Source organism: Thamnophis sirtalis, unplaced genomic scaffold (genome assembly GCF_051295495.1).
Source record: "Thamnophis sirtalis isolate CommonGarterSnake01/CBP01778 unplaced genomic scaffold, rThaSir2_p1.2 scaffold_4, whole genome shotgun sequence".
In the NCBI taxonomy this organism is placed as follows: Eukaryota; Metazoa; Chordata; class Lepidosauria; order Squamata; family Natricidae; genus Thamnophis; species Thamnophis sirtalis.
The window spans coordinates 20,085,564-20,102,774 of record NW_028261384.1 but is presented as its reverse complement, the minus strand read 5'-3'; the positions used below and the strand labels follow the sequence as shown (position 1 = coordinate 20,102,774).

At 37.3% G+C, this 17,211-nt stretch overlaps 1 protein-coding gene across 1 annotated transcript in view; it reads left to right on the top strand.

The window, feature by feature from the left end:
* Window positions 1-17,211, top strand: part of CCDC7 (coiled-coil domain containing 7) — a 250,515-nt gene that overhangs the window by 223,649 nt on the left and 9,655 nt on the right. The window contains exons 61-70 of the mRNA XM_087712546.1: window positions 996-1,103; window positions 1,869-1,994; window positions 4,412-4,513; window positions 4,698-4,796; window positions 5,869-5,982; window positions 8,072-8,182; window positions 11,672-11,785; window positions 12,675-12,773; window positions 13,006-13,101; window positions 13,963-14,085. Coding sequence (XP_087568672.1) covers window positions 996-1,103; window positions 1,869-1,994; window positions 4,412-4,513; window positions 4,698-4,796; window positions 5,869-5,982; window positions 8,072-8,182; window positions 11,672-11,785; window positions 12,675-12,773; window positions 13,006-13,101; window positions 13,963-14,085 — 1,092 coding nt within the window. The remainder of the gene's footprint in view (window positions 1-995; window positions 1,104-1,868; window positions 1,995-4,411; window positions 4,514-4,697; window positions 4,797-5,868; window positions 5,983-8,071; window positions 8,183-11,671; window positions 11,786-12,674; window positions 12,774-13,005; window positions 13,102-13,962; window positions 14,086-17,211) is intronic.

Genomic DNA, 17,211 nt, shown 5'->3' with positions numbered 1-17,211 from the left:
AAGTCGTATAACACTTTATCAAATGTTTGGCATGCCTACTGATTGGGAAATTGAATTTCAATTTAAGGACAATTTGTTTTCTCCATCTTTTTTTTCTGACAATAATTTTAAATGTGATTTAAAAGAAACAAAAATAAAGAAAAAAGCCATGCCCAAAGCAAAAAATAGGAGAAAGAAAGAACAAGAAATAAAGCATTTCAATGCTTTTTTCTTTCTTTTCATTCCAGTATGAATTCATATCCTGCCTTCTCCCACTTTTATCTGACTTGGTCATTAAAAAATTAGAAATACACAAAATAAGACCCTTTTATTCCCACTGAGAATTCTGAATATTAATTCTCTATAATAGTTTGGCTACACACAGAGTAGTGTATTGGTTAAAATATTGGACTGGAAGAGGGAAGGAAGGGGATCTAGATTCAAATTCACCCTCAGCCATGGTGCTGACATCTTCCAGTTCTACAGCTTCTACAGACAATGCAAGATTTATGCTTATGCCTCTGCTGAGGTTGCCTTTGGAAGAACAAGATTGCAGCTGTTGACTTTTTCTTAGTAAATTTCATTTGTTCCAGAGTAAAATAGAAATCTAGTCTGGAATCTCATTTAAAACATATTGCTCAAGATATCTGATCAACTGTATTAATTATTGGCTTTCAGTTGTAGCTGGTTTTTATTCCAAACTAGGAAAAGAATGTTGCATATTTACTTGAAGAAGGCATGTATCTTACTTTTAAAAGAAAGTACCATTGTTATGTTATTGGCTTATTTTTCTTTGGTTTTTTTTTACATTGATTGTAGGCCTCCTCATAGATGCAATAGATTTATGTCTGCTAGGAAAAGAATTGAAAATATCAGAAATAAGAATTAAGTAAGATAAAATCCTGCCTTCCTGCAGGACTCCCACCTCAATCGGTCAGTAAATAAACTTCCTGGTAAGATGATAGCATGGTATTATTAGCTTCAGGCTAATAATTTTAAAATATTTCCTTTTACAGAAATACAAGCATTATCTGAGAAGAGAAAGTTGTATTTGAACAATATGGAATTAAATCTGAAAGATTTGAAACTTTTGCAGGCCGCTGCAGTTACTCAGCCAGATAATGGTAAGTAATTAATTTTTAGTATGATAATATGCTAGGCACTTTTCTGTTTTATCAGAAATGTATTTTGTTTAAGATGAAAAATCTTTAGTACATTTTTGATTCACAAATAGTACTGATGATGACAAAAATAATTCTTAGTTTGGTGTGGGAAAGCATCCAACAATAGTTAATTCCCCTTGTAGCCTAGGAAAGCAGGAATCATACTTTAATTATTTTTAATTTGAGTCTTGATGAAAGGGGATTAATATTTCCTTTTTCATAAGGGTCCTCCAATTATTCTGTTGCAGTTTTCTGCAAACATCTGCAGGGAGAATTAGGAATTGATAAAATAAATTGCCTCCATTCTTTCTCTGGTTTCTGTCTCTCACTATACATAATATAGCTAGAATTAGAACTGGCATTTCAAATCTTTCTCCATTTCTGTATTGCCATTTCTGTATCACTATATGACAAAAGGATCCAGCAAACTTCTTCTGATCTACTTAGAAGCTCTTTTGCTACCACAGATGCTTGTTTCAGCTATTATAAAATCTTACACTTTTCTCAAATTTCTGATTGCTCAATCAGCATTTGAGTGATGCATTGCTACTCTTGAATTGTTGGTGTTTTTATAAACATTACTTATGATATTACTAGTTTAATGTGTTTTATTTAAATTGTTTTTAATATATTACATTCTAACCTCTAGATATTGCCTTCCAGTCTATTTTTACGGAGTACATTTCTAAAATTTTTAATAGTAACCTGGATGCTCCTTTTATATAGAACAGATAATTCAGCTATTAGCTGAGAAGAAAATAATATTGTTTGACAATCTGGCGGAAATTATTCAAGATATGGAGCAAGCACAAAACTTTGATTTAGAAAAAGGTTTGACAAAAAGATCTGATGGTAAGTGTTTAAAATAAAATTGTAGGGTAATCTATTAATTTTAACGGATCTAGAAAAAACATTGACATAATCTAATATATTTTCTGCAGTTTTTAAAAAAAAGTATAACTCTTATTCATTGATGCTGTTTGAGTGGAGGAGAGGTAAGAGCATTATAAATCCCAGGTGTGAAAATGTTTGTCAGACAGAATTCTAGCAAAATCATTATTGATTGTTTCATTATGAACTTAGCATGTAGCAATATATTAGTAATGCAATATCTTTTAGACTGATTATGATGTGGAACAGTGTTTACCTTAAATGTATATATGTATATTTAATATCCGAACTTTCAATTGTATTTCATTTTTAATCAAATCATTTTTCTTTGTGAACTCTGTACAGTGTTCTTATGGTGTTGCCTCTGTATGGGCAGAGCCTCTATCAGAACTTCTCTAGCTGTAGATAAATTTTTTTTTTCTGTGTACCTCCAGCACACATTTTCTTGGGCTTGGTTCTCAGTCCCTCAAGTATTTACTTTCAAGTACTACAACAATATCTGGCTCTAAATAAACACCATTATTTGGCATTTTATCCATCATTTTTCAGACTTATGTGATTATATCTGATTTATTTATCAGTCTCCTTACTTGCATACCTCCTGCAGAAGAAGCAACCAAACATATTCACAAGTCTAATCTGCTTTATGAATTTTATTTAGGATTTTTCCTGGTGGAGAAGAAGAATGGGGAATCGAGTTATGTCTACATTTTTTAGACTTAAACTTCCACCATACAGATGGTTCAGCATATTGTCTCTGCTAGTTCTGAGCCATCAATTCACATGATGGCTTCACAGCTGCCTTAAATTGAAACATTATTATTATCCTCTATTTCCTTTTTCTGCTATTCTGAGTTGCTACAGTGTATTTGGGCTTATCTAATTAAAGCCCTTACACAGCTTATCTTGAGGGAGATTGGGTTGTTGCTTTGGTAGTTCAGCATCTGGTTATTATGGATGGTTTTTCTGCAAACCTGCATTTCTAGTTTGCCATTGTGGTTTCTGCTGATCAGGATGTCCAGGAAGAGTAGCAAGTTGTTTTTTTCTTCTTCTTTAGTAAACTGGATTCCTTTAAAAACATCATTGATAGCTTTGTGGATATTCTCTAATTGCTCCTTTTTATTATGGTTAAGGTGTCATCTACATATTTGATTCATATTTTCAGTTCTATTTATGGAAGTTCTATGGCTTCTAGATGTTGCATGATGACCTCTGTCCTGAAAGTTGTGATCTCATTCAGTTCAGACTACTTCTTCTTTGGAATTATATTGTCCACATTACAATTGGCAGCTCAATGATAGCAAAGCTACAACTCTGGAACTGGCACAACTTTCATAACATAGTGCTATTTGTCAGTGTTCCAAGTAATGCACCCATAGAAAACAGAATTCTGAGACAGGCAGGTTCCTCAAAGAAGAGTTTATTGGATACTTCATATTGGCACAACTGGTGAAAGCCAACTCTGAAATTTTCTGTGGCTTTCACCTGATTAAAAGTAAAAGTCCCCCCCCCCCCCGTCACTGGTCACGCTGGACCTTTCCTTAGAAGGCTGATGCCTACTTGGAAAATATACTTGGGACTCGCCTCTAAAATCTTTTGAACTGTATCTATTACATTTCTTTAAGATAACCCCAAAGAGCTAGTGAGCTTTTTATTCTGAGGTATGATTATTATATTCCTCAGTTCAAACAAAAGTAATTCAATGACAAATAGCACTATGTTATGAAAACTGTGCCAGTTTCAGAGTTGCAGCTTTGCTACCATTGAGCTATCAATTGTAATGTGGGCAATATAATTCCAAAAAAGAGTTAGGTTAATAAACATGAAGGAAGGAAGGAAACATTACGAACCCGTTTGCTCCAACAATGAGCTGGGCCTACCCACCCACCCCTGCTCTATCCTGTCCTGTATTTCCTGCTTTCTAGCTTATCTCAATCGTGCGGCACAGCTGACTCCTGCCCCCAGCTGTTTTACTTACAGTTGCTGACTTGGAAGGTAAGCAGCTGAGCTTCTAAATGCTCATTTCCAGTGCTGTGCATGCACGCAAAGCAATCATGCACTCACCGAACCAGTTGTTATATCACCAGCATCCCACCACTGAGAATAACAATGTGCTCACTGTTTCATTCCACACTCTTCTACCTCTTGGACTAGAAGGGTAAAAGTACATTCTTCTCCATTCCTATGAATAGAGCACTTTCCTATCTGCAATCATATATGCAAAAGGATGTTTTTAATGATTGTTCTTACAAATAGGGAGTTTTTTTCTTACTTCCACAACAATTCATGTTATTCATGCAGTATATTCTCAGTTAAAAGTAACTTTTAAATGCAATATTTTAACCAGAAATTGAATATGTGCATTTCTAAATTTCTAGAGAGAGAAATACATGAGCTGCTAGTGTTTTCAGCACTAGAATCAAAATGTTATGAACTGGAAGAAATGGGAACTCTTCCATATAATCAGCTGGATGTTATCAGTAAGTACAGAATTAAGTCCTGAAGCATGTACAATGTTTCATGATGAAAGAAAAGTTCTTTAGAGAATAACCTATACAGTCACAAGCTATTTAGTTAAAAAATATTTATTTATTTAAGAAAATTATATTGTGAAAAAGTATCTTAAATACATTGTTTCTTTTATTGTCATTTATTGTAATCTAGAACGGAAAGTGCACAATCTACAAGAAAGAAGAAAGAGTTCATTTGATAGATGTCATTTACTTTATCCCAAAGAGCCTCCAATAGAAAATATGCTTGAGAGTAAGTACGAACAGTGCTATAATATTAAGTTAGCGGTAGTCCTTGACTTACAATCACAACTGGCACAGAATATCTGTTACTAAGCAAGACAATTGTTAAGTGACTCTTGCTCTATTTTACGACCTTTCTTGCCACAGTTGTTAAGTAAATCCCTGCAGGTATTAAGTTAGTAACATGATTGTTAAGTGGATCTGCTTTTCCCATTGACTTTGTTTGTTAGAAGGTCACAAAAGGTGATCACATGACCCCAGGACACTGCAACTCTCATAAATATGAGCCAGTTGCCAAGTGTCCAAATTTTGATCAGTAACCATGGGGATTCTGCAACGGTCATAATTAAATCGTAAATCACTTTTTCAGTGTCAGTGTAGCTTTGAACAATCACTAAATTGAACTGTTGTAAGTAAAGGAGTACCAGTATTTGAATTAAAGTATAAAAATGAATCCAGTAACTATCAAGTTCAATCTAGCAATCAATTTTTTTTTAGCATGCATTTTAAGCCTTAATCTTGAATTAGTTTCGGACCATGTCCATAAATTGGAACCCACCTCCAACACATACACACTGATTTAGTATTAGTACTGTGATGAAATAATGACCCCTAAAAATTGTTTTAGCTTTTTCATTTGAAAAATGATTGAAAAGATAATTTGGAGTATTATTAGGTGGTCTTTGTAGAATGTAAGCCATGAAAATATGTCACTTTAACTTAGTGAAGTATGAAGGCTTTTCTTGTATGAATGTTTGTTATTTTTAGAATTACAAAGTGACAGTCACTTGCTCGTAAAACCCTTCATTTTAATAGAAACTTTTAAAAAATCTTGAGGATTAATTTAAAAGGGGGAAGGAAAATAACATATTTTACATCTAAAAATGCTTAGTTTTGCTGAAGGAGTTCCATACTGTGCAATAAAGGATGAAAAGTAGAATTAGTTGAGGGAACAAGCTTTTTTTAACTAGGAGTAAAAAGTTTAATGTAACAGTGGTAAACATGGCTCTTATATTCCTACATAATATTACTACCAACACAAATCATGTGAATTTAAGTGATAATTGTTCTTTTATTCTTAGGGCAAAAAGAAGCACTAAAAGAATTTCTCCAACAAAGAAAACATTTGTTTTCATATCTGCAATCAAGTATTGAAAATCTGCAACAAAAAAGCGTTGTTTGGCAAGATACGGCTGGTAAATTCAATGTTATTATTTCTGTTTATCATTTTTTGGATTTTTTAAGGGTTTCTTTTAAAATATAGGGTGTCACAAGCAAGCTCTTTAGGGCTATCTTAAAGAAATGGAATAGATACAGTTCAAAAGATTTTAGAGAGGAGTACCAGGTATATGTTCCAAGTAGATATCAGCCTTCTAAGAAAAGGTTCCAATCAAGGGTGGGTTCCTGCCGGTTCAGTAGAAGAAGTTCTACAAATCTACCATGCTGTTTAGAACCGGTTGGAACTCTTGGCTCACTCCCCACAACCCGACGTGATCTCCTTTCATCCTCAGTCTGTCTCATTCACGCATTCGGGCAGCAGAAAACTAAAGGAGATCGCATAGCCAAGGGCAAAGGAGCTTGCAGCCTCTTTCATTCAAACGTTCAGGCAGTTGGGGGGGGGCTTTCTTGCATGCGCCCACCTATGTTTTCCATGGCGTGGAGCTGCAGCTGGAAGACAAGGAATGGGAGGGCGACCAGTGGAGCCTCATCCTTCTGAAGAGGACCTGTCCCCAAAGAGAAAAACGCTGCTGCCAGGTACTTTTAACCTGTGATTGGAATACAAGATGACCACAGTATGTGTGTCTGTATGTGTATATGTGTGAGTGAGTGAGAGAGAGAGACTGACAGAGAGAGGCACAGAGAGAGACAGAAAGAGCGGGAGGGAGATAGTGAATCAGAGAGAAACAGACAGACACACAGAGGGAGAGACAGAGGGGGAAGGGAGGGAGGGAGGAAGGGACAGACAGACAGACAGATAGACAGACAGATACACACACATACACAGAGTAAGTGAGAGACAGACAGACACACACACACAGAGTGACAGATGGGGAAGGGAGGAAAGAGAGACAGACAGAAAGATACACAGAGAGAGAGACAGACACAGAGAGACAGAAAGTGACAGAAAGAGAAAGAGAGAAAAAAAGAAAGAAAGGAAGGAAAAAAGAAAGAAAGAAAAGAAAGAAAAAGAAAGTGGGAGAGAGATTTGAAAAAGAAAGAAAGAAAGAAAGAAAGAAAGAGACCACAATTGAGCCCAAAATTTTGGCTGCTAAGCAAGAGTGTCGTTAAGTGAGTTTCACCACATTTCCCAAGTTGGCCACATCCACCTGGTCACATGACTGCTGAGCCACTCCCACAAAACAGGCCACACCCACATAATAGGTTCTAAAATAAATTGAAACCCACCACTAGTCCCAATGTAATAGTGAGAAATACATTAGTTGCCAGCTATTTGGAGAAACAATATAAATCCCTGTCTATGTGAAATCTAGATAGAAATATACCCTGGTCATATCCATGGAGAGTATAAGGATTCCAGGAGCAAGAGGAAAGCTAGAAACAGAAACAGGAGAGTTTGTATTGATCTCTAACCAGAAAAACAGAGGTATTTTTTCCTTCTCCCAGCCTTTAGAAGCACTCTGCAGGCTTCAGCAGAACTAGGGGAAGGGAAAAATGTCCTTGTTTTTGTGCAAAACGGGGGTGCATTTTTCCCTTCTCCCAGCCCTGCTGAAGCCTACAGAGAGTTCCTGAGGCTGTGGAGGATAAAAACTTTTTTTCTTACTATGTTGTTTGCAGGCGCTCCCTTAGCTCCAACAAGGCTGGAGCCCCTCCCCCCCTCGGTCAAAACTTTTCACCACCATTTCGGTGGGCATGGCTTGGTGAAGGGGCCATTTGACTGAGTGTGCATGAGTGCTGTCAAGTTGGCCACGGCCTCTCAGTCACATGCCCACCATCTAGCCATGCCCACCAAATTGGTAGTACAATTTTTAGAAACCCACCCCCGCCTCTAACTACCCTACCATGACTATCCCAACAATTTTCCCTAGAAAGGAAGATCAGAGACAGGGGAACAGATTTCAAGTTTGCTTGGATGACAAGATGATCTTTTTTGTATTTTTCAATCCCCATTAACTCTACAATTATCTTTCTGTAGTTTCCACAAATTCTGAAAAAGAATTTTTGAAAGTATGTTGTTTTGTTAAATTCACAGTTTTGTTTGACATATAGCCAAATTTGTATATTATATATGTAGTATATATGTGTACATCTGCTTGATCTTTATAGATGAGAACATAGCAAAACAAAGATCTTTGGCTGAAAAACTAGAAGCAAATATGAGAGATATACAAGCTGCTTTTGAAAAAAAACAGAAAATAGAAAAGTCCAAAGATGTTGGTAAGAACAAAACAAAAGCAACACAGCATAGAAGTATTTTTATACAATTTGTTAGATTTTCCTGCAGTTTTTGAAAATAAAATATAAGTAATTGTCCTAATTTGATTTTATGTAGTCAAATCTTGCTTATCATACTGTAGAAAGGCACAGTTTCTTAATCTCAAATAATCTATGACAAATTTCTTCCTTGGGCTCATATTCTCTTTCATACCTAGGAGGAGAAGTGCATTTTAGTTTTCAATTAATTATCATCTTCTGTGACATCTGCTTGAAAATTTTGGTTTAAGTCTTTCCCCCCCCCCTCCCCCGTCCCTCCTCACCTGCCATTCAGAGGTTGCAACAATGCTATAAGACTCCGGTCTATTTGAAAACATTTTTAGTGACAACAGAAAAATCAGTGACGAGAAAATGAAGGACAGACAATTCTTGCTATAGTTTGGCAGCTTGGTGAGGAGAGCAGCGTAAGAAAGAAGAGAAAATTGTAAGAATGTTGTGTATTGTCAGTTTTTGTGCCCTAAGGCCAATAATAAAATAATAACAAAATTTAAAAAGTCAATATAAACAGAATCAGAAATAGGTATAGAAAAACTAAGAAAAGCAACGCAAGCTGAATTCAACAATCAGAGGATTACATGAGTTTATATCTAGAGCAATCCAGAGTTGAGAAGATTAAGTTCATGAGTCTTGAAGACCCGGCAATAAACAATTAACCCTTAATAACGCCTGAAAATAATGTTACCTAGAAAACTCTCTCATAGAAAGATATTTAATTGGGGCAGTACCTTCTTGTATAAAATTAAATATGAAAGAAAATAAAAGAAATCATACATCCAGAAATATGTCTTCATTATTCATATGTTTTAATACTTTGAAGAGCCAAGATGCAAATCAGAACATTGTTCCATGGGTGTTTTTGAAGAATGATAGTTATTATTCACATTTCTTGAGGAAGATACTAATTGATATGTATTGTAAAATAATAGTTTTTATTTTTAAGATTTTTGAATTATTTTTAAAAACATCTGAGATAAGGGTATAGGACAAAATACAAATACAATACAAGTTCAATCTTGCCTACTGCCTGAATGTTCTCTGATGCTATTCAGAAGATGCAGCAAATATATGGGTAGTATACCTCAACTTATGACTGGTTGCTAAGCAACCAGTTATGTTAACTCCCCAAAAGCTGCGTAAGATCCAGTTTCAAATTTAAGTAGCTACAACATCCTCACAATCATTTGTCTTTACGATCATAGCAGGGATACTGCAGAAGCCACCATCCACCCATTTCCCACCACTGAGACCCTGCCCAAGACAGATTAAGCTGCCTGTAAGCAGTTGTGAATTAACTGAAGCTTGCAAGCTCCATCTTCTTTCTCACCTAGTAACCAAGGAGAGATCATGGTGGTTGCAGCTTGCAGCCAGTTTCCTTCCCATCCAAGGACTTACCGAACAGCAGGACTGTGGGGACCCCAAACGGCCACAATTAGAGCATGGGGTGCTTCAAGGGGTAGGGTTAAGCTTGGGAGGCCTGGGGCAGGCAATGCTGAACCTGTGTAGTCTTCCTAAGAGTGTCCCCTGAGGCACTCTGCACTTGTTTAATAGTCACACCAGGAAGAGCATGAGGTGGAGTCATTAAGTGAGGATATCTCACTTAATGGTCATTAAGCTATGCATCCATAATGGGCAAGCTCCATTACAATTTTATTTCAAGGACTATAAATTCATTGGCAGTTACTTTGTCTTTCCACATAAACATTTTTTGTCTCCTACTAGGTCTAGTAGCAGCCTTTAGTGAGTTGCAGCTTGTGCCTTTTAATAAATATAGTTGGAAAAGGGTGCTACTTGATTTCTGATATTTTGGCCACCATATAGTGACAAGGATCTCTTCTTACATTATCTTATATTTGATAGAAAAAGAGGGAGAGGAAAAGAGTAGCAGAATTCATGAAAATTCATAATGAAATTAGACTAGGACAGAAGATCATTGTAAGAAGGATTCTTACTCCATGAAATAGATAAACTAATATCTTAAGAGTTGCATGCTGTGTACCACCAGTGACGTGCGGTGACTGTTACCGTTGGTGAGGCAAGACCGCAGCAGCGGCGAGAAGCAACGTCCCCACCGCTGTGTCCAACAGGCATCTCGTGTTTATGGCGGACATAAATGCAAGATGCCTGTCGGACACAGCGGCAGGGGTGTTGCTTCTCGCCGCCATCGCACTCCACCGCCTTGCCCCCGCCTCCTCCAACGAACAATCCTGCTGCTCTGGCCTGCAGCCAGCCCACCCACCCCCCGCCTGACCTGCTCCCTGCCTGGACTCACTGCTCTTCTCCTCCTCCTCATCCTCCCCGCTCCCTGCTGCGCTGGCTGCAGGCCAGGGCAGCAGGATTGTTTGTCACAGGAGGCGGGGGGGCAAAGCGGTGGAGCGCGACGGCGGCGAGAAGCATCTCAGATGGAGCCGGGACACCTGGAAGGCAAGCCGGTACTTAAAGGCATGGGCTTGGCCGCCGTTCAGCAAAACATGTTTCGCTGAATGGCGGCCGAGTCCTGCCTGCCGGCACTCTAAAGTTAGTTAAGGCAAGCAAGGGAAACCGTGAACCGAAAGGAAGTATTGCTGGGAAGATGCGGCAGCAGGGCTTTAAAGGGCTCCCCCCTCCCCATCCAGCCAGCCCACCCAGCCCATTCCTCCCCCCGCCACTACTGTTTCTAACAGGCCAGGCGTCTCGCGTTTATAGCGGACATAACGCGAGACGCCTGGCCTGTTGGGACACAGCGTCGAGAACGTCCCTGCCGCCTACACGCTCTGCCGCCTTGCCCCCCGCCTCCTCTGACCCCACCGGACCGCTGTGAAGAAACACACACACACACACACACACACACTCCACAATAAAAAATTACATATTTAATTACAATAAATTTGAATCCCGTGCTCAACGTAAGCGTGCTCATAAGGCATGATTCGCTGCTCCCCGGTCAGGAGGCAGGAGAATCAGTGCCCCCTTTGCATATGGAATTTTTTGCTTTTTAACTCTTTCTTAACTTTTAAAAGGTGAAAAATTCCTTATGCAAAGGAGGCCCCGAGTTCTCTGGCCTCCTCCTAGTTAAGACTGAGAGCAGACACCAAGCCACTGTGACTTGAAATCTGGTAGCAACTACCCTGGCTTTAATTATTTAAAAAAAAAATATTTAAAATTCTTTCCTTTCCCTAAGGAGACTGGTGAGGCCCCGCCTCCCTTGCCTCTAGTGACTGTCCGTCCCTGCCTACCACACATGTGAAACAACAGAAGTCAATTGGAAAAACACCAATATAATGTCTGATGGCCATTATGGGTCACTGTGGTGTATCTATGAAATCTTTTAAAATAAGCATTCTTATTACTCAGAGCAAAGTGAATTGGCAAATAATTGCTACCAAGTTTGTTGAATTATTTTATTTGAAAACATACTGAGATTTTTATTTTTTTCTTGATATATATGAATAACAGAATCAAGGCAACAACTTCAACCACTAATTAGTCAGAAGACTAGTGTAACTCAGCCGCCACATCACCAACTATTGATGGCAAAAGTTTCATCTCTTCAAATCACCAAAGCTCCTAGTAAGTACAAAGCATACATAATGTCTAGAAAATACAAATATGACTAGAGGATGGATGCGCACACTCATTAAAACTAGAATAGATTAAATTATAGTTAACATAGTTTTTGAAGGTTCAAATATAAGAAAATGTTGAACTATGAACGTTTCCTTAGCTAGGGCATGATGATATTATTTAATTGAATAATGAAATGTTTGCAAGCAAATAACCAAGCTCAGAGAATACACAGAACTCAGAATTAGTAAAGGATAATTTAAAGATCAGTTGTGCATAATGCTTAGATGCTTCAGTCATATATAACAAGGAAAGAGTTAAGATGTAATGCCCATTTTGCAATTTTTATAAATGTAATTTCAAGTAAGTCATATTTTTGAATCATTCCATTCCATTTTGAACTATTCCATTTTGAAGTTTCCACAGCAAGTGCAATTCTTGGGAATTTTATCTCTCCTCCATACAATTAGATTCTGATGCTCAGAGTATTAATTAAACATCTCTAGCTTATATTTTTCAGCAAGAGTCCAATCTGATCCGCTTTACTGTTGTGTTTTTGTGACCATAATCAATAACACACTTTTTAGGTACAAATTCTCCAAAATCAGTACACTGTAATCAATAAAAGATGTGAGTTGGGGACTAGTTATAAACTTTCCTTGACCAACGTTCTATTTTTACAGTCACCTATAATCTTGCTAATATCTTTATCTTCTTCAGACTTAGGAAGGGAAGGCATTTGAGTTGTTTGTTAAAAACCACTTTCTCAGTCTGAACTTAAATTTTGTCTAATTGTTGCTTTAGTAACAGATCTTCCTTCTGACTTTCAAGTCCATCCTTTATACTCAGTAGAGATTTTTATATATAGATGTTTTCTTTTCATCATTCTTTTTAGTGATTAGAAGTTTCAGACACGAAGAGACAAGCCAAGATAGTACAAAATCAGAGGAAAGACCCACCAGTTCTCTCCTAGAGCAGCGGAGCAAAATTCTAAGTAAGTAACGATTTTCTAGATATACCTTTTATTTGTACCTAACTTAATTTTAATAGAATTATATGTAAGTCATCTATAACTTGTTAGATTGCTGATTTTCAAAGTATGTTTGCATATACTGCAGAATATAAATACAAAATTTATTTGTGCCTATATATAAGCATTTGTTTATAAATATGTATACAGACAATTCTTTAAATTCATGAACCTAATATAATGCTTTTCCTTCCAGCGAGGGAATTAGATACGCCAAGTGGAAGCAAACTTACCCCACACTCTTTGCAAAAAATATCTAGTCTTTTTCCATTTGATATCAGCAAATTTTCTCGTAAGTATATAGATAAATATTTTGAAGAAAATTGGGGATGGACATAAGAAAGTGTCCCGATTTAGACTTTGAATAAAGGAGCAAAAACTATTTTGAGATTTGGGTATATATGTTAAAGGAAAGAAAAGGTTTAAGCCTTTTTTTTATACCAAAGGTAGAGTTCCATTCTACTTGTAAAAGAATTGCACCTTAATTGTTAACAGTTATAAAATATTGCAGTAGCAAAGCAGAAGGAAAACTGCAAATGAATAAGCAAAAATGCCTCCTCTTTTTTCCTAACAAAAGATTATCCTTATTATAAATCATAGATGTAGGACATAGATCAAAAATAAAAAATAAAAAGATGAAAAAACAAGCATGTAAAAATCAAAGTCAACTTTTAAAATATATTTTACCCTGATAGTATTGTTTCAGCAGTTCAATCAAGACAGATTTAAAATATTTTGGCAAACTGTAAAAGACAGAGTTTGCCTAAGGGCTTATACCTAAGTTACATTTAAAATATGAGTGAATATATACAAGCAAATTCAGGTAAATAATACAATAAGATAGATCAAACTGATAAGAATTTTAGTTAAGCTTTGCCTGAAGCAACATAAATAATTATAGAATTATTCCTGCTTTGGTCATCTGTTTCTAGGACAAAATGCTGAACTAATATTAATTCAAACATTATAGACAGAGGTTCACTATGAAAATAGAAATATTATTGCCAAATGCATCTAAACAAAGCCATGTACATCTTTTAATGTTATCAAAAGAATAGAATCAGGCCACAGCATTATAGTACACAGTTATTGAGAAAATACAGGAATGTTGGTTGATTCTTTTTTAAACTTTTGTTCATCTTGTTGTTTTCAGCTGATACTGCATTGCATGAATTACTAGAATATAACAGGACTCTGCTTCCAGGCCATAAATCAAATCTGCATCATGCATGGCAACTTGCACATCAAAAGATACTACAACAACAAGCTAAACTTGGTAGGTTATTTGGTCAATGATATATATAAATACACATTCAAATTACATGCCCAGAAACCAAGTGAGATTTTATTTTCTATTGTGAATAACTTAGTTTAAAAGTCCAGCAAAGTCTGAGTAGTTAGATATTTTGAATGGCCAACTATTTCTTTTACATTTTGAGTATATTTTAATTTATTTCTTAGTTGCAGAATCCAATCTGGGTCAGTCACCAGGTCCAGAGGTTTTGATTTCTAAGCTTTCGGAATCATACTAGAGCTTTTCCCCAGCGTACTTCTAGAGGCTAGAGAGAAATTCCCTGAAGATGGGCTCCAGCATGAATCCAAAAGCTCAAAAGACAAAACCTCTGGTCCTGGGGCCCAAACCAGATTAGATCCTGGGACAAGTATATTTCCAAAATTGGCACTTCAACTTTTTCTATTTTTAGAAGTTATCTGACTGCAACATCTGCAGACTTTTATTATTTATAAAATCTGTTTTCTATTTTTTTCTTTTTTTGAAAAAAATTTTTGGGAGGAAACGTGCACTTTTTAAATTATGCCCGAACTTTTTTTTCTTTTGAAAGGCTGAATAAAAAAGAAATTAAAAATGCATTGGAATTATGATGTAGGAGAAAGTTTCTGAGAATATTTTGAATTGCAAGATTAAATCATTCAACATTAAGAACAGATGGTTTATTAAAAGCACTAATAATAAACTTAAAATATTTTGCACACATAACCTTAAGGCAAGAATAGTAGGAAAGGGTTTTGAAAACCCTTGAAAAATTGAAGCAAACCCCAAAAGAGATTAACGGAAAACTAGATAGTAGATACCATCAATGATGACATATACATAGTTTACAAGAATGTAAAAGAACAGGTAATAACAAATATTCTTGGTGAAATTAAGTCTACTGAAGAATCAGAAGTGGCTGAATGATATCAAAGAAACAAAAAAGAACAGCCCAACAGCTCATACATAGCCAATGCCTTTTTAAAAAATTGAGTGGCACAAGATTGCATTTAGCTTCCCTACTGCTGTTGTACTCAACACTGGCTATAGTTTTAGTGTTTAAGGCTATAAACAGTATATAAATAAGGTGACCAGACGTCCGAAAAAGCCTCCAGCCGCCTTGTGGCTCTCCTAGCAACTGGGAGCGTATATTCTTCGAGCTGAGCGCATTCCCGCCCGCGCGTCCTTGGGAGCTGTTGCCAATGGCTGAGGGAGGAGAACACTTTACTCCATGTGGAGACCGCGGACTTCCCTCATGGGATTTTTCTTCTTCTGTTGCTTTGATCAGCCTCCTCCCCCCCCTCTCTCTCTCACACACACACACACAGCTGGCAGGTTGCCTCCGAGGCTGTCCAAGCTCAGCCCCTCCCCCTCCCCCCAGTCTGCTGCTTTGCCTCGCTGCTCGGGGCTTCTAAATTGGCATTGTGTGTTGTTTGGGGAGGGGATTACTGTGCCATAGAAACACAGCGTATGTCTCATGTGGCTAATAACCTGGTCTCTATACAGAAGAGGTAATTTCATTTCATGTATTGAACACCCAATTGAAAGGGGGCTGGACCTCAATCAAGGGGTCAACAGCCCCAAGCCTGCCTAAAAACTTCAGAGCGAATCCAGAAAGAGGGGAGAAAGAGGCTGAAGGGGTGTTTGCACAGGAGGGGGAATTTATAAACGGCCCAGTGAATCCAGAGGAGGAGTGTGTGTATGTGTGTGTATGTGTGTGTGAGTGAGTGAGAGAGAGAAGCTGAAGGTGTGCACAGGAGGGGAAATTTATAAACGGCCCAGTAAATCCAGAGGAGGAGTGTGTGTGTGTGTGTGTGTGAGAGAGAGAGAGAGAGAGAGAGAGAGAGAGAGTATCACTAAATGTTGTAGCTTCTGATGAACGTATTCTATTTTATTTTTCTTTATGTACACTGAGAGCATATTCACCAAAGACAAATTCCTTGTGTGTCCAATCACACTTGGCTAATAAACTATTCTATTCTATTCTATTCTACTTTACTCTACTCTACCCTACTCTACTCTACTCATTTCTGTTTCAATTCTAATAAGGAGTTTAGCTTCTCTCTCTTGAAAATGTAAGCTAGCATAAGGCATTATAATGCAAGCTAGCTTTAGCTTTCAAACAGTTCATTTAGTGACCAAAGTTACAATGGCATTGAAAAAAGTGACATGACCATTTTTCACACTTAGTGACATTTTTCACAGTTAGTAACCATTTTTCACACTTAGCGACCATTGCAGCATCCTCATGGTCACGTGATCAAAATTTTGATGTTTGGCAACAGATTCGTATTTATGATCGTTTCAGTGTCCTGGGGTCATGTGTGACCTTTTGACAAAATATAAAATTTTTAATCAAGGCCCTCCCCCCCCCCTCCGTCAATGGTGTACCTCTTTACCAATCTGAAAATCTGGTCACCTTATATATAAATGTATATCGGTAATCTAGTTGTGAGATTACTAAGAGCATAGAGAGCTGTGGTCAGGCAAATTAGTCCAGTATTAGCTAATGTGGTGTAGTAATTAAGATGTTAGACTAAAAGCAGGAAGATGCAAGCTTAGGTTTATCAAAGAAAGTCACATTTGGCAAGTCACATTTTCTTACCCTTACAGTGTGGTGGTTGTGGGGGAAATTGGAAGAGTTTTTTATATATGTTTTCGTAGATTTTCATGGGTTTAGGTATGCTGGTCTTGTTGTATTCGGATCTCCTCCCAATCTTGCCAAGATAAGATTGAGATTATTTTGGCAACTTTCGGCAAGGTCTCACTTGCCATCTTCAGGCTGGGTTTTGGACTTAAAGCATGGTCGGAGCTGCCATCTATAAATCTTGGTAGGAGTGTGTGGAGTGCTGGCTTTGTTTCAGTAAGTGAAATGATTGGTTGTGTGGTTGTATCATGATTGGTAGATTGGTGCTGGCTGTGTGTCCATTGTTTCGTGTTGTAATGGCCTGGGTGGTGGGTGAGGCTCGTTTGTTGACTAGGGTTGGTTCCCAGATGTCTGATAGGTGGGAGGTATCGTACATTTATTCATGTTGTGGGGGTGTTTCTCTATTTCAATAGCTTCCATAATTATTCTCTTGCTGAAGTGTTCAGTTTTGGAGATTAACCTGGTTCCTTCAAAATTAATTTCAT